Source organism: Acomys russatus, chromosome 20, assembly GCF_903995435.1.
Source record: "Acomys russatus chromosome 20, mAcoRus1.1, whole genome shotgun sequence".
NCBI classification, from domain to species: Eukaryota; Metazoa; Chordata; class Mammalia; order Rodentia; family Muridae; genus Acomys; species Acomys russatus.
Genome location: NC_067156.1, coordinates 41,916,070 through 41,940,525, shown reverse-complemented (window position 1 = coordinate 41,940,525; position 24,456 = coordinate 41,916,070). Strand labels below are relative to the sequence as shown.

The window sequence follows — 24,456 nt, the reverse complement described above, 5'->3', positions numbered from 1 at the left end:
TGTGGCCAATGAGGTGCCTCACCAATTTTATGTATAAAGATTAAGGCAATAAGATGTAAGGTAATAAAGGTCATAATAATGTACCAGGCAGCAGATAATATTTTGTAGAGGAGTTTATTAAATAAGCATGGGGGGGAGAAGGAAAAGGGAGGGGGTACCTCAGAGAGAGACAGAGACAGGATGAATAATAAGAGAGAGAGTGAGAAGGAGAGAGAGAGGAGAGAGAGAGAGAGAGAGAGAGAGAGAGAGAGAGAGAGAGAGAGAGAGAGAGAGAGAGAGAGAGAAGGAGGTGGGTAGAGGGGTAAGAGAGAGACTTTGTGGAGAGTCTGTTCTTTTATATCACCCTGGGCAGGGCCACACCCCTGTGGCAGGTAAGCAGTGGCATCACGGGTAGGAGGACTCAAGCCTAACAGCCACCATGCCTGAGTTGCTGAGTTTGACCCATGACAGAAGGTGAGACCTACCCTCAGAGTTGTTCTCTGACTCCCACATGTCCACATTTGGATGGCTCATGATGCATGCCCCCCCCACCCCCGCATCCAAACAAATAAGAATCTTGGTTTTGTTTTGATTTATCTGTTTTGTTTTTGTTTATTCGGGGTAAAAATCACGTGCCAAATACTAAGAATAGGGATTTGTCTATTGTGATAATTGAAAGAGCTGTTAAAACTCTTTCAAACCATGAGAATGTACTTAATATCAAAGCTACTGAAATTAATTCCACCAGCCCATCCTTCCCACCCAGGCCAAGGAAACCAAAGCCATGCAGACCTCAGTTTTGCTACAAATTTTGGTAATTTATTATTATTTAAGATTTAATAAGAACTCTGTGTGTGTGTGTACGTGCGCTAAAGGAAGGTGCTGGAGCCCCTAAATCTGGGATTACAAGTAAGTTATGAGCCATAGATTTTGGGAGTTGAACTCAAATTCCCTGGAAGCACAAGCTCTTAATTGCTGAATCATCTCTCCAGCTCAGTTTTTATGTTTTAATCCTAGGTACCAAGCACGGTCCTTATCTGGCAATAGTGGCTTGACATGAGCATTCCTTTTTCCTAGTACATTTTAATGCGGTAATTAAAATTAGCACTACCATCAAGGAATTAATGTTTATTGATAAGTGTTAGTGCTGATTAACAAAGGTACTTACTATCTTAGCTGCTTATCTTACCACGATTGATGATTCAGAGTAATGCTGTTTTTTATTAAACAAAAACAATTTAGTTGTAAGTTGTTTGGGTTAAGGTTATTAGATTTTAATACACTGGAAAAATACCCATGATTAACTTTGAGAGGATAGTTCTTCGGCTATTTAGATAGATGCTTCATTTAATTTCGTTATAGAACCAGCTATGTAGGGTTTCTAATAGCTGCAAAATATGAAAAAACACATGAAGAGGTGTGGAGTGCAGTTATCATTATAATGATACGTGTGCATGTAGATGGGCTGGATTCTGGTTTTAAAATAAAATAATGAAAATATTTGAAGAAAAAATTTTCATCTCATCTTTAAATAATAATACACCTGTGCACCTTATGAAGTTTATAGCTATTATGATGAAAATAAACATGAATTCTTAATTTAAAAAAATAGCAGTTTTTCTTCACTGATTTAAATAATGATTCGAGTCAGCTTGATTTAAATTCAGCTGAGGCTATTACTAAAGCTGCAGGTGTTTATTGACTGTGACTATATCTTAATATAGATAACAGCAACTCTGGTGGCCACAGTGTGCTAGGAGTTTAATAATAGTGGGTGGGATAAGTCCCTGCCATCTTTGGAAAGGCACAGTCTCTGAAGTATCTGAACTACACATTTAAAAGATCGTGGACATTTGGAACAACGCTCTGAAAGATGTAGCTACATGTTCCTTTGGAAGTCAATTCTTCTACTTCCATATGAATGAGACTGGATGAACAGTCCCATCACCACCGCTGATGCTGTGTGTGTGTGTGTGTGTGTATGTGTGTGTGTGTGTGTGTGTGTGTGTGTACACAAGTATGGACATGTGTGTTTGAGTCTCTGTGTTTACGTGCATGTATAGGCTGAGGTTAATTTCAGCCTACACTAAGTAAGCTATCAAGCCCCAGGTGTCGTCCTGTGTCTGCTTCCCAGCAGTGGAATTATAGGCACCAAACCCAGCTTTTTACCAAGGTATAGTAGACAGAAACTCAGGTCCTTCCACTTACACTTACTGAGTTGTCTTCCCAGCCCCCTAGGATAGTCTAAAATTCTACTTTTGTTTTGTTTTATCTTTTTAAGATTTACATTTGTTTATGTGTGCTTCTGCAGGAGTTTTTGTTGTTGGCTTTGGGACAGGGTCTCCCTATATAGCTCTGGCTTGCCTGAACCTCTCTGTAAACAATGCTGGCTTCAAACTCACAGAAATCTGCCTGCCTCTACTTCTTGATTACTGAGATTAAAGGCGTTCACCACCATGCCTAGCTTTGCATGAGTTTATGTGCACCCTGTGCAAGCAGTAACTATGGAGGCCAGAAAAGTGTTATCAAGAGTTACAAAGAGTGGTGAGCTGCCCCACTGGGTGCTTGAACTGAACCAGGGTTCTCTATAAGAACAGTAAGCATTCAACCGCTGAGCTGTCTAGGGCTGGTCTATGTAACTTCTTCTCATCTAAATTATCTTCTGAAATAAAACAAATGTAAAAGTCCTGGAAATATGGATGTCCAGAAAATGTGATTCTGATAGTTCCTCCCTCATCTGAGTCTCTATAACAAAAAATTAGTAAGTGTTAAAGTATAACTAGATTATAACTTTGGTATTTATTTGCATTTGTGATTCATCAAGGTTCTTTTTTTTTTTCTGGAGATGCTACTGGGGTATAGTTGTGACAGGCTTTCTGAGTGCCATTTTAAAGGTGTTGATGTCAGAAGAGTCTGACTGTAGTCTTCAGATAAAGGGTTTTTCCCAGAATATAGGTTCTAGAGGAAGAAAATTAAATAAATAAGTAAATAAATCCCCCTCTGTCCAGATCTCACATACACCAGATTCTAAGTAACAGTAAATATTTAATTATAAATCCACTTCCAGGTATTTTTAAGTTTTTCACTTTTTATCATTTTTTAAAAACCTGTTTATCTTTATTTTGTGTACACTGGCGTTTGCCTGCACATTTGCCTGCTCGCCTGTGGGTGCTGGGAACTGAACCTGGGTCCTCTGGAAGAGCAGCCAGTGTTTGGAACTGCTGAGCCATCTCCCCAGTGCCACTTTTCATCATTGTTGAAAAGCAACCTCTGTATTCAGAAGCCAGAATAGCAAGTTTGTCGTATGCGACTTTAACCACCTTAGCCTTGTGACAAATTAAACAGACCGTGAACTGTACTGTGCTTGGTGCCTGAGGGATCACTGGGTGGAGCAGAAGCTGGTACAGGAGCGTGAAATAGCTTGATCCCCACAAATTCTGTGACTCCTCTTGAGAGGAAGGTCACATTATCTTCCCTCCTGGCTGTCAGTGACACAAAAAGTTGAGGCGTTTAAGGGTTTCTCAGATTGTGGGTCACTGGTGGAATAAAGAGGGCCGATATTGAATCATACTCTTTAGTCTGTTTTGAAATAGAGGCTCCTGGTTGGTGAAAGGACCACACACCTGCGTGGTTCAGGTGAAATAATGGGAAGTGCTTTAAAATGCTGCTCCTGGTGGTATTGCACGTGAGACCTCTGAGGACAACTTTCTGTTAAACCCAGTCTCCCTTGGATCAGGCCACCTCCTGGTGACTTGGGACCTCGCCAGCATTCTGAGCTTTCTCTCCCATTCCTTCACAGTTCTCTTGGCATCTACTAGATCCATCGTCTCCTGCTTTCCCCGAGAGCATCTCATCCCTCCATTGGCTTCATGCTTTGTGTGCTGGTGATTCCTCAAGACTAGCTCATGCCCCTTGGGTCCTGTGCCCATGCAGTAAACATTTCCCTATAGACATCCCTCTGCCTAGGTTCCCCTTCCCTGGGACTGGCTCTCTCTTTCCTAACTTGAGACCCATCTTTGAGTTTTTCCTCATCTCCCATCTTCTCCTTGGCTGTGTCTTTTCCTTGGAGTTCTGCCATGGCATCTTGACACATACTCATTTCATATTTTCTCTCTTTGCCTCTCCCTCTTCCCCTCCCGCCTCCCCCTTGCTCCCTCTCATCTGTTTTCATATTGAGTCCAAAGTGGGTTTTACCAGATGAGCCAGCTGAGGCTTCTATACCCCTGCTTCCAGAAGGCCCCATGTTACTTTTTAGGCTCACAGAAACTGCTAAGTTATCCTTGCTTGGACCCTTGAATTTCCTCTAGCTCTTCCTAGGTTCCTAAATATCAGTCCCTTAAGTAATGGAGCGCTCAGGATGGCTTAGATGTACTCTAGCCTCTCATTTCTTGCCTAGGCCAAGTCCTATACAAGCTTACATCTCCCTCAGCACACTCCCTGCCCCACCCCCTTGATGCTCCCATAATGCCTTGGGCTTAACTGACCACCTGAACCCTGACCATATTGTCGTCTCTGCAGTGACTATTCATCTCTCCTGGAACAATGCTTGCCACATAGAGGCACCTGCTAGAAAGATACTGGATGAGAGGATGATGACTTCCCTAACAGTGAGGTTTCATTAGCAACTCTTACAAAGGGGAGGGCGTGGGGCCAACAACACAAGGTCCTTCTGTCACAAGACTAGGTCTTTATACTCTGCGTCACTCTGTTGCTCAATATGGGGAGCTAGATAATAATCTTTCACTATGAGCCTTCTTCCTTGGCATTGGCTTTTGGTAGCTCTTCTAATCCTCCTCTGTTTTCCTGAGACAGAGTCACACATAGCCTAGGCTCTATGGAACTCCTGATATTCCCTCCTTTACCTTCCAAATCCTGGGATCACAACCATGAGCCTCTACATGCAGATACTTGCTTTTATTCAAAGTGAAATGGTTTAGCATCATTTTTATGGAAAAAAAAAATTTAAACAGTATGTTAGCTCACACCTGTAATCCTAGTCCTTTGGAAACTGAGAGCTTTCAGCCAGCCTAGGCTACATAGTTTCAGATTGGCCTAAGGCTGTAGTGTGAGACATTCTGTACAGCAAATGAAAGAGCTTTTTTTTTTTTTTTTGGTTTTTCGAGACAGTTCCTCTGTGTAACAGCCCTGGCTGTCCTGGACTCACTTTGTCGACCAGGCTGGCCTCGAACTCAGAAATCAACCTGCCTCTGCCTCCTGAGTGCCACCACTGACCAGCATTTATTCATTCATTTATTTATTTATTTTTGTTTTTATCTTTTTGGTTTTTCAAGACAGGGTTTCTTTGTGTAGCTTTGGCTGTCCTGGCCTTTCTTTGTAGACCAGTCTGGCCTTGAACTCACAGAAATCGGCTGGCCCCTGCCGTCCTGAGAGCTGGGTTTACAGGCAAGAGCCACCGCGCCTGGCTGAGAGAACTATTTTTAATGACACACATGTTTCTTGTTACTATCCCATTAACGTTGAAGACTATAGCTGAGGCATCTCCTCCTGACCTATGTGTCATACGGATAGCGTTTCTCAGAGGATATTCGATCTCTGTTAGGAGAAAATGCTTTTGCTAGAGAGAGACCTTTTTGGGTTTTAAAAGCTGTTCTGTTCTCAAAAGGGAAAATAACCCCACACTTGGGAACTACAATTTACTCATGTAGGACTTTAGAAAGTTGTGTTATGGGGCTGAGGGAAGACTTACCCAATAAGTGTGAAACCCTGGGTGAGTGTGACACTCAAAACCAAACATGCATAGAGCTCATGTGATGGTGAGCTATGTAGAGAACTTTCCAGAGAAGATTACTGGGAGATGGATGGCTACAGCTCCCCCCTCTCCTCCCCCTCCCCCAGCCCTTCTCTCCCCCACCCTTGCTTCTGACCTAGGCAGCCAGCTTTTCTCTTTTGAACTTCAATTGATTTTTGTTTTTTCATTTTTCAAAATCAAATGAGAGGCACCAGACCTGCTTTCAGTAGAGGTGCGTAGTAATGAATGGGCTGCAATGTGTCCTTAAAAATAGCCAGGCACTGATACTTAGCTAGGCAAAGTCAAAATTGTTACCTTCTGTGGTTGGCCCAGGAAGCTTAGGTAAAATAAGTTCTGACCATTTGCAAGATACTTCCCCGAGGGCGCTGACGCGACTCACATCCCCTTGTCATCTGTCACTAGCAGCATTTATTGTGTAATTTGAATGCCTGCATTTTTACAGGGCTCTGTTTGGATGGTTGGAATAGGTCACCTGGGAGGAGTAAGAAGGATTCCTTACCCCCAACCCCCACCCCCCCCCCCCCCAGCGGCCTTTCTTTTCCCTTCTTCCCCATCTCTCCATCCTTCAAGAAGTTGTGTCCACATGTGGCTGGGTGAATGAGACACGGCCATTTATCCCGCTTCAGCCTGGCTTCAGAAGAGTTTAGGAACTCTGGAACTACAGGCAATGTGCATGTCAGTGACCCCCGGCCACTGAAATGCATGCCTTGTTGAGCTGAGTTGAAGTTGAGCCCTTGGCTCCTCCCATAGGTACCTTCTGATGAGCAGCATCCTGGGTCACCTCTGAGCTGTCTTCGTGAAGCGGTGGAACTGAGCCTTCCTTGGTAGAAATGGAGTTCGGGTGGGACTTTTCTCGGAACTTTTATACCCAAGGAGACAGTAAAAGGCTTCTTCCCGGAATGAAGACGGCTTCTCTAGTACCTTCTGTGATTGCCACCACCTTTCCCTGGGGGTTTGTTTTCATGTTCTAAGGGTCTTTGGAACTAGGGTCAGAGGGAATCGGAGAACTCCTTGGAGCCAGCGATGACAAAACCAACCATTTGCTACTCCCTACAGCACACCCTCTCTCTAAGTGGCACTTTCAGACTAGGTTGCGTGTGGCTCAGCTGTTGGGGCAGTAGTCTTGCTGAGGACACACATGAGGCCAAGTAAGTGGCAACAAATTTGATGAGGAGAAAGTGCTCGAGGCCCAGATCTGTATGAAATTACACATTGAACATCTTTGAGGGGAGACTTAGCTTAGTCACAAAACAAAAAGAAAAATTAAAGCATCAGGCTGAGTGGTGTAATCACACCATCCGGTGCACACTTATGCCTTTGATGGTGTCTAGAAAACAGCCAAGACTAGACAAGGACGTTTAAAGTCATGTTGTGGTTTAAGCACATCTTCTATATGCACTTGCACACGTAGGGACACTTCTAGAGGGAGTCCTGATGGCTGGTGACACCCTTCCCCCACAATCAGCATCATGGAAAGCCTAGATTGTTGGCGTTCTGCATGCCCAGCATTCTTTTAGTCTTGGCTGGAAATGGAAGCAGTCTTCCTGGCCCCAGGGGACCAGAGTCATTGTCATTCCTAGGCTTTGGCTGCATCTCACCTATAGTTTCAGGTGGCTGTTTCTCCCTCTACATGCTGGGAATTCAGCTCAGGGTTTCACACATGCTAGCTACCCCCAAGTACTCTACCATGGAGCTCATCCTCCACTGTGTGTGTGTGTGTGTGTGTGTGTGTGTGTGTGTGTGTGTATGCATGTGTGTGTGTATGCATGTGTGTGTGCGTGCACACGCACATGTGCTCTCGTGTGTACCTGTATGTAATATGTGCCACAGCAGATGTTTCGCTTCATCATCTTCTTTATTATTTCCTGACACAAGGTCTCTTAATCATACCTGAGCTAAGATAACGCCCAGACAGTCCTAGCTATCCTTATGTCTCTGTAAAGTACCGCACCCCGCTGCCATCTTCATCACTGGGGTTATAGGTGTGTGCTCAACCGTGCCCAACAATTTTGCATGGACTTGGGGAGATCAAAACTCATGGACAGGATGCTTTTACATGCTATATCATCTCCTCTGCCTCTGGGGGTGTAGGGGTGGGGGTTCTGGAGGGATCACGGTGTGTGGCATTTAAATTTGGGTGTGTGGCTTCCTGTGTACAAAAAGCAGGGAAAGAAACTCCCTTCGAAGGAGGTGTTTCTTCCATCTCATGTTCTGTTTTACATTTAGCACAAGTTGCTTTTGCTTGGCCTAGGTAGCTTGAAATTCTGGCATGGCCACTCTCCCTGAGAGACTCTTCAAAGTTACCCTCCTCTCATCTCCTCACAGTTTTGTGAAGATCAAATAAAAAAAAAGAAAAAGAAAAAGAAAGAAAGAAAAAAAAAGTGAGGGCACAGTATAATCCTGCCTATGATGTCTGTTTGAAAACTATTCTAATCCTTTTATGCTGCTGTGTGTGTTAAACAGTAGCTCAGGATGTGAACTCTTTGTACAAACAAGTCAAAAGTACCTGTGCGGGCGGGGCTCTGGGCTTGAATTTTTAGCTCTTTGGATATGTTGCCCCTGCTCTGGGGAACCTTGCCTCTGTAAGGTGGCAATGGTGGGGACTCAGGCTTAGAAGAAGAGAACTGATGCCTTAATTCATTAGCGTGAGTTTCGTCCCCCTCCCCCACCCCTTTATTTATTTATTTTTTTCAACAGGTTCCAAAGCATAAATTGCTTTGATCCCCTTTCTCAGGAGGGTCTACCACATTTAGGAGGGGGCAAACTAAGACTAACGACCAAAGCTGGAACTGTTCAGGGTTGTCCACCGCAGATGGAAATTCAAACGTGATTCATTTTAGGAAAGGGGATAAGAGTCTAAGAAGTATGTTTTTAAACTGACCCGGCTTTGCTAATGAACCAGTGACGTCGGGCAGATGTGTGGCACAGATTTGCTGCCACCCGAGGCTGTGGTCACCTCCAAAAAAGCCGGGATTTCCACTTATGGATGAACAGTCTTCTGCTTAATGCTTTTTTAAATTTAGAGGTGACTGTGGGCAATCTAATAAAACAGCCAAATACCAGGATATGAAGAAAATGTGAGCCTTAAGTACCCATGCCTCAGCAAGCTCAGAGAATCAAACAAAACATTGATTCTGTGCAAAACGAAGCACCACTCTTTCCCGCCCGTGGCAGTTGGCAGTCTGAGAATCCCAGGACTGAGGGGTTAACGGCAGGACCTGTGTGGAGATTTGTGAGAACAGAAGAAACAAACCTAGGGCACGGTGCCCTAGGTGCATCCGGGATCAGCCCTGATGCAGGCCAATTGGGGTTGGGGGTTAGGGTGGTCCCTGCAGTGAAGAGGCTCCTCTGTTGGGAAGTCCTGAGCTTTTCCTTTCTCAGTCCTGGCTGCCCTCACCGGCTGCCTCCTGCAGCAGAGCCACGTGGATGCTTCTTTGTTGGTCCAGAGTGCCTGCTGCAGTGCCCCTCAGCCCTGCCCGGGAGACCCCTCTGTATTTGCTTTGGGTTTCCTGGTACTGCAGACCCTCCCTGGCTGACACAGTCACATGCTCTATGATGAGAAGCAGCCACCACGGGCACTCCAGCTTTGGAGCCTTCTTGGCTCATCAGCACTCAGGAAGCCCTTGAAATAAGGTGTACAGAGAAAATATTGCCAGGATCTCTGCAGAGTAGCCCAACCCCCCACCCCGCCCTCTGATTACATACACTAAGTGCCCGCTATCTGTGTAAATAACCGTCTTTTCGCCGCCTCCCTGCACCCTCTCTGCTTCCCCCCCGCCCCCTGCTCTTAGACTCTCTGGCTTGATAAATAGCCAGGCTACTGCACAGCGTGCACCAACACCTGGGAATAATCATGCAAAAATAACAGTGAGAGACTGCGGCGCGTCTGTTCTTGACTTAACTTTCCTCAGTTTGACAGGCTGCCACCACCAGCTGTTAGACTTACGAGCTTTTTGGTTCTTTTTTTTTTTTTTTTCCTTCTCCCCACTGGAGATGGCCGCTTTCCTCTTTGGGGCTCTAATAGGTTACATCAGTGTCCCATCAAGATGACAGACAAGAGCTTTGACAAAGGAACCCTTGCTAAAACTGGCCGGTACTTTTGTTCTGACCTTTAATTCTCGTTACTAGTCCAGCACCTTATTCCTGCCCCCGCCTCCCAAGTGAGTTTTCAATGAGGACTGTCTTTTTAGAAGCATGTTTCTTCCCCTAGGAAGGTGTGCAGAATTGCTTCTCTTGAACTGCTTTTTGGAGTACAGCGTAACCTTTGGCCTCCGAGGACCAAGCCACCCATCAGTTTCCTTTCATTCAATAAGATGGCAATAGTGTTGACGGTAGGACTAGCTCCTATATGTTGAGTGTTACTCTGTCTTATGCCCTGAACTAGGTTGCTTGTATGATTCCCTGTCGCATTAGCTAGGTGCTATTTGTGTGTGTGTGTGTGTGTGTGTGTGTGTTTCCAGATGAAGACAGTTACTTAGAGATCAAGTGCCTTGCCTGAGGTTCCATAGGGAATGACCAAGGTAGGATTCCAACCCCAAGGGCCATTGTTTGCACCACACCGTTTATCCTAAATGTCCTGCCTTTTACACCCTTTCCTTGAATGCAGCTCTACAAATGAAGTTGTCATTTTAGTCCACTTATGATTACTTGATTAGTGCTTGATTGATTCTCTTGATGAATCTTGCAGCCTTGGGGGACAGGAGCTTGGGGCCTTTTTTTTTTTTTTTTTTTTTTTTTAGCAGGTTGCACAGAGTTTAGCAGGTAGCAGTAGCTCTTTTGTGGGTGTGGGATGTGTTGAAGTGAGCAGCAATAGACTTTGGGGGAGTCTGTGTGAGCAAAGAGGTGCAACTGGAGGTTAGAAGAATTCTTGGAGTAATTCAGGGGTCCCCAGGATGCCTGGGAGGCTCTCTCATCACTGCCATGAGACTATAAAATGGGGTTGGGCTGTGCAGGCAGACCGCTGCAAGGTGTCCGTGTTTGAAAGAGGCTGTATTTCCGCAGGGTGAGCTTCTCTGCTCTAAGCCCCCTTTTCTTATACTTTTAACACACTTTAAGAACACTTAGCCATGCATTTAGAGGGGATTACAGATTTATGTTAAATATGGTAGTGTATAGAAAGCAGCTTTAGAAGGTTGTGGGTAGCATTTAGAGAACTGGAATATGTGACTGGGGACTCTGCCTTTCAAGATAGTGTTTCCTGGGAGGTACCTGGTGTTTAGAGATCCATTTGCAAGAGCTACTGCAGTCTTCCCAGCAACCCAGTCGGGGTAATGGCCATTACAACCCCCCACACACCCCACCACCACCACCTCATTTCTTAGATGCTGATCCTGCTGTTGGGTGTTCTGGCATTGGCTTAGGGTCCCACACAACATGAACTGGCAGAGCCAGAACTTGAACCCTGGCCCCTTGCTAACAAACCCTACCTTTCTCAGCTGCCCAGCTGGGAAGCTGTTGTCTCCCAGCAGGCAGGCCAGTGGAATGGTTTTTCAGTCCTCTGCCTTAACAAGCATCCTTGCCTGAAGAAATTATGGCCTCAGTGTAGATGAGTGACCTGAGAAAATCAGAGCATAGCAGATGTGATCTCTTGTACAACCGCCAAGGCCAGGTTTGATAGTGCAGGCTTACAACCCCAGAACTAGGGAAGCAGAGAACCCACAGTCTGAAGCCAGATTCTGTGTGTGTTAAGGAGCTCTGCCTCAACAATTACTAAACTAACCACTGACTAACTTTTAAGGTCCTGCTTTCTGTATCATACCTGTGCTCTGTGGGTGACACCGTGACACACATGAGAGAACCGAAACCCTTTCAGAGGAACAGGTCCACTGGGGAATTACCTGGTAGAAATTACTGGCCATGTTCCCTGTAGAGTCCGCTCTACTTTAGTCTCCTGGGGTAGGTGATTCTCTTGTGAATTTCCCACTGCAGAGTGTTCTTCTCCACTGTCCTGGCTGACACTTGAGCCAGCTTGTTGTTCTTGCCACCAAATGGGACACAAGTTTCCCTAGAATTGAGTGGGTTCATCTAAGTGGCCTTCTTGCTGGAACATTCTGTGACGGTCTCGGGCAAAGAGTGGAGGCATAGACACACAGAGCTGCGTGTGGCTAATGTGAGGAATGTGGGTGGGCTCTGTGACACTCAGTCTCCAGTTATTATATGAGCTAATGGAAATTCAGATTCTTCTCTAAGCTCCTAAGTATTAATAAATAAGAGGGATGCTTTTAAAAATAGTGTGTCTGCCAAGTAAAATACTCTGGGAGTGGCTGTCATTCTACCCCCCAAAACACTCTTTCCATTTGCTGACCTTTAGGGAGAAGGGTCTGCTGTGGGGACACATGGGTGGTCTTGGTGCCCCTCCTCTGCAGGACTCGGGGCTTTGGGGGGAGAATGCAGTGTAGGGAAAGATCTGGTTTTTCTGCTCCATGAGGAAAAGTGAGAATGCTTGCCTCGTGTCAATCAGAGATTTGAATATTTGAGATTATGCTGCCTACCAGGTGTTAAGGGCTTTAGGCTACTGTCATTTTCTGAGTAAGCTAGTATTTATAGTCAAAGTCTGTGAACCTTCACTTCCTTGTTTTAAAATGTGGTGGATGGGGCTTCTACATCATCACCGACTCAGCTCTGGTCATTACATTTGGATTGTGTTCACTGGAAATCCACAGAGTTAGGCTCTTTGGAGGCCATCGGTCTCAAGACACCCAAGTTCTTCAGTAGTTTGAACTCTGGGCTGTGAGTGTTTCTCAGTGATAGAGTCTACAGCAGGCCCTGAGTTTGGCTCCCAGCAGCAAGCAGCCCAACAATAAAAATTTAAAAAGAAAATTGGATTTTTGGAATTATATAAGTATCACAAATATTATGGAGTGTGTCACAGATCTTTCTCTGAGCAGGGCTGTGTTGAAGCCAGGACTCAATGTAGAAACAGGTGTAATAAGATTTAATAGCAATATTCAAAGGCTGAAGAATCCATTTTCCAACTGAGGAAAGCGGGCCTCAGACAGGTTAAAAGATAGGGAAAGGTCACAGCCTAATTAGTATCCGATCTGGAGCCAAAATCCTAGTGTGAACACATGACACACTCAGAAAGGTCCCATTCATCGTCCTCATCTTCAAAATCTGAATCATGGCCCCTCTCTTGGACTCCCCACTTCTTATATTTTGGTCCATTTCCTTACACGTCACCTCAAGCTGTCTTTGTTCTCAGTATTAGTGTGCACTGTGGATCAGGCCACCTGAGGCTGTTTTCAGAAAATTGCTCTAATTTGTCCCTTTAGCTTTATAGCACCTAACATCATCTCGCAGTTTTTAATTTTGGAAAGTGATTCAAATTTCACACAGGTTTTTTAGCTGCAAAAAAGATTGTAGTTAGGATTGGGCTCTTCCCTCCCTCCCTCCCTCCCTCCCTCCCTCTCTCTCTCTCTCTCTCTCTCTCTCTCTCTCTCTCTCTCTCTCTCTCTCTTCCCCCCAGCCCCCAATAATTTCCCTCTACAGAGCCCCTTTCCTCATTCATCAGCCCCTGTTTTAAAATAGGAACTTTCAATGGGAACTTTGATCCGTATTAAGCCGCAGTTTCTAGGAGGCATAAATCACCGTATCTACTAAGACTTGGTACTGCTGAGGGCTTTTCTTTCTGGGACTCAGCGATCAGAATAAGGAATGCAGAACAATAAAAAGTATGGTGCAAAAGAAGTTTTATGGCAGCTTTGAGAGCAGGAAATTAAGTTTCTTTAGCACGCAGATGGGTGAAGGCATCTAGAATCGCTCAGACAAGTGAACGTCAGTTTATTGTTTTTGGTGGAATGCAAATCATAGATGGTCCTCTGGCCATTTCATCCAGGAGCCCACACAGAGGACTGTCTCCACCACTGAAGGAGCGCAGTTCCTCATCTGACTATTGAAATACTCTTTTTATTAATTTTTTTTAAAGCAACAAAGACTATATAATATTAAATCTGTATCCTAAAGACTGCAAAGTAGGCTTTATGAAGCAAGGAGTGTATGCATGGCAGATGGAGTTTTACTAGGTCAACCATCTGTGTGTCCTTCTTAACATTTACTGTTTGCTAGCCCAACAGATAACGAACTCAAGATGTTGTCGCTTGTATTCAGGCACTGTCTGTGCACACTGCATAGGTAATCTGGAGTCTCAATACACAGGCGTGTTTTTCTGCATCTTTTTCACAGAAAATGACTTGTTCCCAATGATGAATCAAAGCTATTCATGGCAATCCTAGTTAAGTGAGCCCAGTGAATAGTTGGCGATCTGTCTAGGACATATGTGGCTTTTGTTTTCATCACAGTTGGGCATCTGAACTTGGGAAGAACACCTTTGCTGCCCTCTTAGGGGTGCAAAGGGGGCACTCTTGGGCTACAAGGTCTTGTACTTGCTGCAATATCCATTTCTTTTCCATTTTGAGAGGGGGTACTGCCAAGCCTTGGCCAAGCCCCTTGCTCCTCTTGATATGATTGTCTTGATAAGATGAGTCACATGAAGGCTTTGTAGGTTGTAGAGCCCAGGCTGTGTTGATGCCAGGTACACAATTTATTTATTCTCTTTATGAATTTCTGCTAAACTTCATGCTAGAACATCTAATTAGAAACTGGGTCTTAACACAGGCTAATATTCAGTTTATGTGCTCCAGTGTGTATAATCAAGTAATAAATTTCATATATTCAGCAGAGTAAGTTAATATTTTAGTAGTGATTTAATTCATTATGCTTTATAAAATACTCTGGGAATAATTGTAGTCAATCTCCTTTATTTAAATGTCCAATAATATAGATATTGATGTTTATTAGTATTTTTTGGAGTTTTTCCTTTTGATAATGTTATAATTTTGAAAATGAGGTTTCGGTATGAGTGGAAAGTAGTGTTAATTTTGCAAAACATTTTTCATTCACATTTCTGGAGACTGAAAGGTTGTCCATTGGTGAATTTTGAGGCCTGCTTCTCATTCAGGAAGCTAGTGTTCCCCTCTTCACCTTCTTGGACTGGAAACCACAAAGTGCTCACTTCTGTTCTGCTTATATTTTGGCACCACGGAAGCACTCAAAGCCTAGGATGATTGCAATGGAATGTAGAATGATGCTCTGTTCTAGAAGCGATGTAAGCAGATTGCATTACAGAGAACTCCCAGAATGCATCACCCCTGCAGTAAGCCTGTCTGTCTTTCAGGTTGACCCCCTGTTTACAGTGCCGGCACCACCGCCGCCGATTGCCAGCAGTCTCGCACCTCAGATTCTGCCCTCCTACTTTTCCCCATCTTCATCCAATATTGCAGCACCAGTCGAACAGCTTTTGGTTCGGACTCGGTCCGTGGGTGTCAATACGTGTGACGTTGGAGTAGTGACAGAGCCAGAGTGTCTTGGGCCCTGTGAACCTGGGACCAGTGTCAATTTGGAAGGGATCGTGTGGCATGAAACAGAAGAAGGTAAATATCATTTATTTTTATTTATCTCCCTCTGCCCTCTTCTCTGTTTTGTAGCTCTGTCCATCTGTGATGGGGATTTATATTCTTTGTGGTTTGAGAGGACAGAAAGGTGGTTGGCAGGCTCTCTGACTTCTCTGTTAAGTAATGGTGCTTAATGGCCGTGTTCCTGGCTGCCTTTACCTTAAAGATATGTCAGAGCCTTAAAAATGCTTCTCCATGCTGAGGGATACCATGGAGGACCCATGAGAAGTGGGGGTCATAAGCAACTCTCTCCTAAATGGTACCAAGGTGACAGAGCTCAAGTTCATTTTACTTGTGGTCTGCCAGTCAATTTGTCTGTTTCTGTGTTGTGCGGTCTTGTATTTAATTTATCCACCTACCTTCTGAATCCAACCGTGTTCCTTCCTCATTGCCAGGGCCATCGTCATGATGCAGCAGAGGCTGGTTGGTGCTCAGAGCTAATGACGCTAAGGTTAAAGGTTTAAGGCCCAGTTGAGCCAGTCATCTCTTCTATGTCCCTAGACAGAACATTTCTTGTCCCTTAACTCATCAAGCTGCTTGGCAAGTGCAGCCCATTAGTCACCCGGGAAACACTGCCCCGGGCAAACTGGATCCGTCTATCACTACCTTTGGGAATATAAGTCGGAGTACCAGTGGGTACTCATGCAGACAGTGGGTCCAGATCAGGTCGCCATGTCTCAGAGCACATGGCGTGGAGGGTTTCAAGTGGCATGCATCATTAACAGGCCAGAAGACACTGTGAAGCCACCGTCAGGGACAGAGAGCAGCCTGCTGCACGTACAGTGAGAATAGTGGGGAGTTGAAGGAAGAAACACACCAGTTTTTCAAGAGGACCAGCAGAAATGAGCTTGGGGAACCTTCCTCTCCTTTAAGCTAGGTTGGCCATGTGTAAAGGAGATGGTTGGCAGCTGCAAACATCTGGGCAGCTGTGAGAAGAGTCAGGACAAGGATGAGAGTGACAAGAACGGGCTGAGACTCAGTCACTGGTTGGGTTGGTCTGAGTTAAGTGGGGAAGCTGAGGATGCAAACTCAAAGAAGGTAGAATATGTGCCAGGGAGGCTTGAGTGCACCCCCCCCCCCCCCCCAGGGCTTATTGCTGGGAAGAAGCAGCTTTGACTGCTACAGAAAAAACCAAAAATTGGAAAAATCTTTAAATTCCACTATGACATTAAATGCACTCTTGTGTGACTTGTTTCTTAATTAATAATTGAAAAGCAAAGATTGCAGCTGGTGCCAGTAAGGAAGAGAAGGAATTATACAGCAAAAGAGAGTGAAAAATAGCAGCTATGGGGTTAGTTCTTGTTTGTTTTAGTAGAAACGATTCCTGAAGTTTAATTTGACTTTAGAAATTGGAGTTAGTTTTGTTTCGTCTTCCCCATCTTTGCACTCTTAGTCTGGGTTTGTCACCACTCTGAAAAGCCAATTGGAACAATACCACGAGAATATAGGGCAGGGTGGTGTGACGTGAGAGCAGATAGATTTAAACTTTTCTCACCCTGCCTGTTTGTTCTGAACCTATTTCTAAAGTCAAGGGGCCAGTCTCTGCCAGACCTCACCCCTCAGGCTGGACAACCTCCCTCCCTGGAGTTAGCCCTGAAAGTGGCAGTTGTGGAGAAGAAGTTGAGGCTGACCCCTCTTCCGGTGGGAAGAGGACCCCTCTTCCGGTGGGAAGAGGACCCCTCTTCCGGTGGGAAGAGGACCCCTCTTCCGGTGGGAAGAGGACCCCTCTTCCGGTGGGACGGTGGGAAGAGGACCCCTCTTCCGGTGGGAAGAGGACCGGATGTGCACTACATCACAGTTAATTCGTCACATGAAGATTTTCAGAAAAAGGCGGAAAAGGTTTGGAGAAAATAGGGTTTTATTTCCCTAAATTTGAAATTGAGATTTCTTGGAAAATTCACTCATTAAAGTAAGTTACTGTCTTCCTGTTTCTTAAAGGACTTAGTGCTTGTCATGATTTTATTTACGTAAGTGTGGAGTAGGACGCGCCTCCTGTGGTGTAACCTCACTGGGTGGTAGATGTTATAAAATTAGCCACAAGCTTTCTGGGACAGTTTGGGTTATTTTTCAGTTTGCCTGGGAGTCTGTTTAGTTTTGACTTTTAACCTTGGCCTCTAATAAAAGTGGATTATTTGGAGCAGGGGTGGGGAGTGGGGTTGACCGGTCGTGCTTAAAAGCCAAGGCTAGTGTATGAATTGAGGCGGAATTCTGATACCCTGGCCCTATGTTTAAAGAGCTTGAAGAAATTGTTTTGAAAGTATACAAATAAAGTCTTACCACTTCCACCCTAGCCTCTAAAAACGTTTTTTTGATTTTAAATAAACTTTCTTTTTTCTTTTTTTGAGACAAAGCGTCACTCTGTTCTGGAGGCTGGCACTGAACTCATGCTCCACCCGCCTCGACCATATGAGTGTTGGGATTTCAAGCATGTGCTGCCATGCATGGTAGTCTCCAGGTTTTGGTATAACTGGTTTCCTATTCTCCACCCAGCCGTATCTGCGGGTTTCTCTGCGCTGACCCATAGCTATAGAAGTAAGGCATAGTAGCCAACCAGTCTCATTACCGCCTGAATGGGCCAGGACATGGCATGTGCAGCTGTGTACTGTATGGCTGAAGGAGCTAGAACTATAAACTAAATTTCTGGCCTCGCAGATTTTAAGAAGTCATCTTTACGAAGGCCTGGGTCCTAAGACGTGTATATAATATACACCCATTTTCAAGAAGAGGTCGTTTACTTTTTTATTTCTTACCTTGGTCTGGTGTGTTTAAGGTCTATTTCAACTTTTCAACTATTCTTTTCAAAAAAAAGTCAAGAGGAATGGTAGGAGAAAAAAAAAAAAAAAGATGCAATTGTTTGTTCTATGAACTTTGACTAAAGAAAGAGCTGCTTATCCTCGAAGTTATAAAACTGTCCAGGGACTGGGACCAAGGGCCTGTAAAGTGAGTTGAGTCAAATGCCTCCATTGCAAGTATCGCCAGTTGTGTGTTTCCCAAGTTTAATCTGATAGTTCATTCACATGTGTGGAGGTCGTATATGCCTGTGCTTTCAGACCATAGAATTTCAAGAATTCATAGTCACAGTCTTTAGGGAATATTGGATATTTTTGCAACCTCTTGGAGAACAGAGGAATAGTGAGACTGGAATGTGAAATTGAGTCAAGTGTTCAGCTACCTCCTGCCCTTGGAAGCCCTTACTGGGGTCTGCTTGCTGGAGTTCGTCTGTCTCCAGCACGTGAATTTCTGCTGGTTCAAGAACCAAGTTGTGTGTAGAAAGAAAGTTGTGTGTGGAAAGAAAGTGTTAACAGGAATGTTGCTTCTGGGAAAACTGAGCAAGCTTTAGACTATGCTTATGAGAGAAAACTTTAAGTGGAAAGAAAGTAACAGAATTGCTGGGAAAACTTAACTATGCTTATTAACAGGAGAGAAAAACTATTACTACATGTGGGCGTTTGCTCATTCTGTGCTGCTCTTCCTTCTCCAAGGTGAATGCTTAGGAGCAGTGATGGATTGTAGGGAATTACTCTCAGCTGTTGGAAGAATTTCCATAGCATTTCACTCATGACATTTGGGGCACACATGCCTAAAGTATAAGAGTTTGTTTGAAAATATGCTCCTTAAAAAAATGGTGAATTTGGCACTGTGTGTAAATACATGTGTAGAAGTTGGCCTTAGGAGTCTTGAGTGTGTTTTCTTTTGCATTATATTGAAGTGGGGATTTTAAACAATTATATTTATTTTTAATGATATGTACTCGAGTGGATCTCTGCGTATGTACATGAGCACAGGTGCCTGAGGAAGCCAAAAGAGGGGTTTGGATTTCGCAGAGCTGGAGTGACAGGTGGCTGTGAGTGGCAGGGCCCCCACGTGTGCTGGGAACTGAACTCTTGACTGCTGAGCCAGCTTTCCGCCTTCTCAGTCATGTTTCTTAATGGGCCTTTTTGGGTCAGATTGAGTTGGCATGGATTTGGTACTGGTCTGGTTTGGCTAATGGCCTGCCATTGGTTGTTGTAATATTCCAAAGGTGATTGCAGGGTAGGGGAGAAAAAGGGGAAGGGAGGACATTGGGTCCTTTGTAGGGTTCCTTGATCCTTCTTTATAAGGGAGTCATGGTAATGTATTGTCCCAAGTGCCCCAGGATAAAATGGACAGGCACACTTGCCTTTACCTGATGGTTGATAAGACGTGCCAAGATGCTGTAGTATGGCAGGGAGCATAGTCATGAGGGAAGTGGGAGCCTTGAACATCCAGATGTACCAGAGAGGATTTGAGGGACAGTCTTCAGGAGCAAGCTATGATACCATTCTTCCTAATGTGATGGGAGACATCTTACTGTTGAGTTCTCAAATGAGCCAGGCACTCTAGGTTTATTTCTTTGTAATTTCTGCTGAATGAATTTCAAAATCGTCCAGAAAGAAACCAACAGTAACGTTAATGTAGCATATATGCTGGGGAAAAGTAGATCTTGTTTGCAGACCCAGCAATCTGCAGACAGAAGGAATGTGAGCTTGAGGCTAGCTTGGGCTCCAGGGAGATCCTGGCCACAAACAAAGCAAGCAAGCCAACCCACCTTGCTTAGATCATCAATGAGGAATTTCCTAGGAGACAGTGGAATGCCAGGGGGACAGGGAGTATGTAACAAGACAGAATCACATTGAAGGGAGGAATGCCATATTGGAATTTCTTCACCTGGTGGTCTGTGCCTTTGCTTTCCAAGGGGGGGGGGCGTGGAAACTTAGGAAATGATTGTTTTAAACGTAATTAACTGGAGAAATAAATGTCTCTTTTTAAAAACCACTAGAGATGTTCGTAAATTTCACTTCTCTTGGATCTCCAAAGTCATAAATGTGCAGTGTAGTGAGTTTCAAAATAACTCATTAAAAGGCAAATGATCTGCATAATTGAGGATAGTCTAAGATACAGTATTAGGATTCTTATTCTACAGTATTTACTTACTGATCACACCACTTCAAACAGAACGTTTCTTTTAAACTTCTGATTAATCTGAGAAGAGATTACATACTAATCCAGGCTTACACCGTGCTTTCTGTGGCTAAACGTGGAGTTTGTGCAATGCTTTGCAGAGTAAGAAACTGTTTATTGAAGTTCATAGCTGTGTTATTATAAACTTATCTGTTATGCACAGGGTCATGAAATGACACTGGTGACTTACTTACATCCTTCATTATCCACTGCTGTCACTGATATCCATGCCGTCACAGGGAACGTTGAGAAAGCTGGTGGCTGGAGCTGGTGACCAGTGCTCAGCTGAGGGTTACCAACTCAGCTGTTTGTCAAAAATAAATAGAGGCAGGTGGGTTACTGTGAGTTCGAGGCCAGCTTGGTCTACAAAGCAAGTCCAGGACAGCCAAGGCTACACAGAGAAACTGTCTCGAAAAAACTAAAATTATAAATAAATAAATAAATAACTGTTTAATTTCTATGTTGGTAAGAAAAATAGTCTAGCCTTGATCCTTAACAGAACCCCACAGAGGTTTTGAAGGGCCGAAAGAACTACTAATTATATTTAGCACCATTGTGTGGACTGGCCATGACCCTTTCCATAGACTTCCTTGCCTGGCTTACAGGGAGGTTACCAATGAGCATTGGTTACCAATGAGATTGTCCCTTGAAAGCTGGTGGCAGAGCATCCCAAAGGTTGTATCTTCCAGAGTGCATATCCATGTGGAAAAGAAGCCTAAGTCAACAACCAAAGCATGTGTTTGCCGAACACAAACCATTTATTTAGCTCAGGCTATTCTGAGAGCAAGGTTATTGTTTCCGTTTTGAGATAGTCTTACTAAGTCGTCCTAGGACCAAGCCACCCTCCTGCTGCAGCTAAGTAGCTGGAGTTTCAAGTGGGACCCACTGTATTGACCCAACATCTTTAAGAAAAGATTTGTAATAGCAGGAGAACCCTGTGAAGTGCACTTAATGCTGTCCTGAGGAAGTGATGTGGGCAAATTGGGTACAACGGAGGGTTGGGACTGTGTGTCTTGTTGGAAAGCCCCACTACAGCCGCCTTTCCTGTTATCAGTGTGAGTAACACAACACTTTCAAGAAGGACTCAGCTTCCTGGTCTTAGATCAACATGTAATCTTCAGTTATTTCTATCTATTCTTTTGTGGGGACATCGGGTGTTAAGTAATAAAGCAGGCACCTTGAACTAACCTAATTTGAATATAGACCTTCAAGCACTTATAAGTAAATTTTTCTTAGGACTTAGAGCCCTGCAAGGCTTGCATGCCACTCTTAACCCCCCCTCCCCCAACTGATGTACTTAATTTCTTTTTCTAAAAGGAGGAATTTATAAAGACAATTTGAAAGAGTTTAATGTTATAGACAATTTGAACTAAAGGTAAATTTATAATTACAAGACAGAAATGATCTCACTAGTTGCAAAGAGTGGCTACTGACCCATCCAGGCACAGTGATTGCAGCATTTCATTGAATTTTTTTTTTTTTTTTACAATTTTCATAGCTTTATTGAAATTTAATTCACATAACATGCAATTTGCCCATTGAAAGTGTGTGATCCATTGGCTTCTCATTACACTTACAGTCAGGCAGCCATCCTTACAATTAATCTCAAAAGATTCCATCATCCCAAATGAAAACCAGGACCTTATTCCTCCTGCAGTGACTTTTTCATTGTTTTGTTCTTGACTCTTCGGTGAATTCTGGGTAAACATGTGGGGTTTTGAGTAAGATAAAGGGTAAGATAAAGGGTAAGATAAAGGGTTGAATCGGTAAGCACTTTCTTTGACCTGGGTGTTGACTAGGCATTGATTTCATTTAAACCAAAGCAAGCTCACTGTCACTCACCATCTCTGTTCTAATCGAGAGGGGGACTCTATTCACTTGTGCCACATGGCATGCCTGGCGAGTGGGAGAGTCTGAATTTGAACTCCTCACAGTTAGACTCTGAGACCCTTCCATCAGAGTTTTCCCGTATTTCCAGAGGCGCTGGGCTTTGAGGGAGTGTGGTAACTAGAGGTTGTATTTGAAGTGTGAAATGATAAGAGTTTCTTTGTAGTTTCTTTGTAGTCTGATTTTGGCAGTTGTCGTCAAACTTCTGCTGGGTTGATGCGTACACACTGTCCTTTCCAGCCCCACTATTCTGCAAGCTGCTTAAGTGTGAGTCATGCACTCCTTTAGTGTGGAACACCCCTCGCCTGGCATACAACAAGTCCAAACATACATATTTATGGACTGTTGAATAAATCCATGAACAAAATGACACAGGCTAAATACCAGTGTAAGTTGGAGTCATGAAGCTTTCCAGCCCAGGAACATGCTATTTTTGAATTATGTTTGGTCTAGACAATAAAAAATATCTTCAGAAATACATTATTGCTGATTTTTTTTTAAAAAAAAATCTATTGAAAAATCAGATTTAGAAAATGAATTAAACTTCTAACCTTGCTATTATTTGACATCAGAACAAAAGGAAAGTGTAATCAAAGTTATTTATTCCTGGATGGCAACCCATTCCAGAGGAGAGAGGCACTTGTCTCTAAGCCCAAAGACCTGAGATCCCTGCTCAGGACCCATATGGAGAGAAAGAAAGAACTGATTCCTGCAAATTATCTTCTGGCTTCCACATTCAAGTCATGGGATGTCCACCACTCTCCAAAAAAATACACAAAGTAAATCACTATATAAATAAATGCAATGATTTAGTCATTCATTATTACCCTTGAAACGATTTTTTGTTTTCTGGTTATAAAATGACTACATATGGATTCTGGATGGCTTCATGTAGGCCATTTGGGAATAGAGGCAAAACGAGCAATAACCTGTACTCATGACTCAGGTGACCCTTAGTGTGCCAGTTACCTTTCTGAGCTTTTTAAGATTGTTAGCTATAGGTAGAATGCTGTGTAAGAGTCTCTAGGACTCTCTCAAGGTTTATTACACTCACCAGGAATTCTCGGAGTTCATCCATGCTTGCACAAGGGGCAGGATTCATTTCTCTTTTAGACTTGCATAATAGTCCACGTGCATATACATGCCTCATTTACTCACTGGTTTATCGAGTGACATTGTTTCCACATCTTGGTGCTGTAAGGCAAAGGAAGGGGTGCAAATGCTACCCTGAGATCCCGACTTAAGGCTGCGGGGCAAGCATCCAGCTGTGAGAGCCCTGTCTTTTGGTTTCTATGTAATAGTTGCCATCCTGGCAGGCATCTGAGGGTGCCGCCCTGGGGTTTGACCGACATTTTCCGGGTGGTCGGGTACTTGTTAGCCATTGGCTCATGCTTTGAAGAAATGCACATTCAAGTCTTTGGCTGATGATGTGAAGGCTCCTGCCTTTCCCTGCCTGGTCAAATCCAGGTTTCACAGCAGCTCTCTCCTGCCCCCGCCCCTCTCTTCCCATCAGCATCTCCTTTGCTGTGAAGGAGCTTTTAGTTGTATGTTTCATTAATCTGTTTTTGCATTTTGCTTAGCATTTTCCTATGCATTCAAAAGAATACTTGTACTCACATACTAGACACACTTTCTATGGTTCATTAAAAGGCTCCATCAAACACCCGTTTTCACATTTTCACCAGCTCCTGTTACTTTATACCCACTAACACTTAGTATTCTCAAGTTCTGAATCTTGACCCAGGAAATGGGCATCTTGTTTTAGGTGAAGTTCCCTGAGGATGGTGAGATAAAGCCCGCTTCATGGCTTCTATGCTATGTTTATGTCTTCTGTGATGGTTTGTGTCTGTTAAGATGTTTTGGGCCATTTGAAACCCTGGTTTTTTTTTTTTTTTTTTTCTTCTTGCTATTGAAATTGAAGAGCTCTTTACCCATTTTAGATAACAGAAACTTTCTCTCAGTCCATAGTTTGTCTTTTATTCCTCTGACAATGGTTTTCTTCCTCTCTCCTTCCTCCCTCCTCCCTCCTCTTCCTCCTCTTCATCTAGGTTTTCTTCTGTGTTATCTTTCAGTTTTATAGTTTTGCACTTAGGTTGAGGTCTGTAGTCCATATTGATATTGTTGGGAAGGGTATGAGGTTTGTGTCTAGATGTTTTTGTATGCAGCTATTGTAGTAGCACCTTTCTAGATCTGTTGCCTTTGTTCCTTTGCCAAGGATCAGTTCACTATATCAATGTGTGTCTATGCCTGTGTTCTCTGATGCTGGAATGTCTTTGTTCATTCAGTCAAAGCCACACTGTCTTCATTACTATAGTTACACTATAGAACAGTGGTTTTCGGCCTGTAGGTTGTGACCCTTTGGGGCATGGTGGTGGCTCTTATGACCCTTTC

At 43.9% G+C, this 24,456-nt stretch overlaps 1 protein-coding gene across 5 annotated transcripts in view; it reads left to right on the top strand.

Annotated features, from left to right (window-relative positions):
- Positions 1–24,456, top strand: part of Znf608 (zinc finger protein 608) — a 112,320-nt gene that overhangs the window by 34,548 nt on the left and 53,316 nt on the right. For all 5 annotated transcript variants that reach the window (XM_051163192.1, XM_051163194.1, XM_051163193.1 and 2 more), the window contains exon 3: positions 14,922–15,177. In XM_051163192.1, the coding sequence (XP_051019149.1) occupies positions 14,922–15,177 (256 nt within the window). The remainder of the gene's footprint in view (positions 1–14,921; positions 15,178–24,456) is intronic.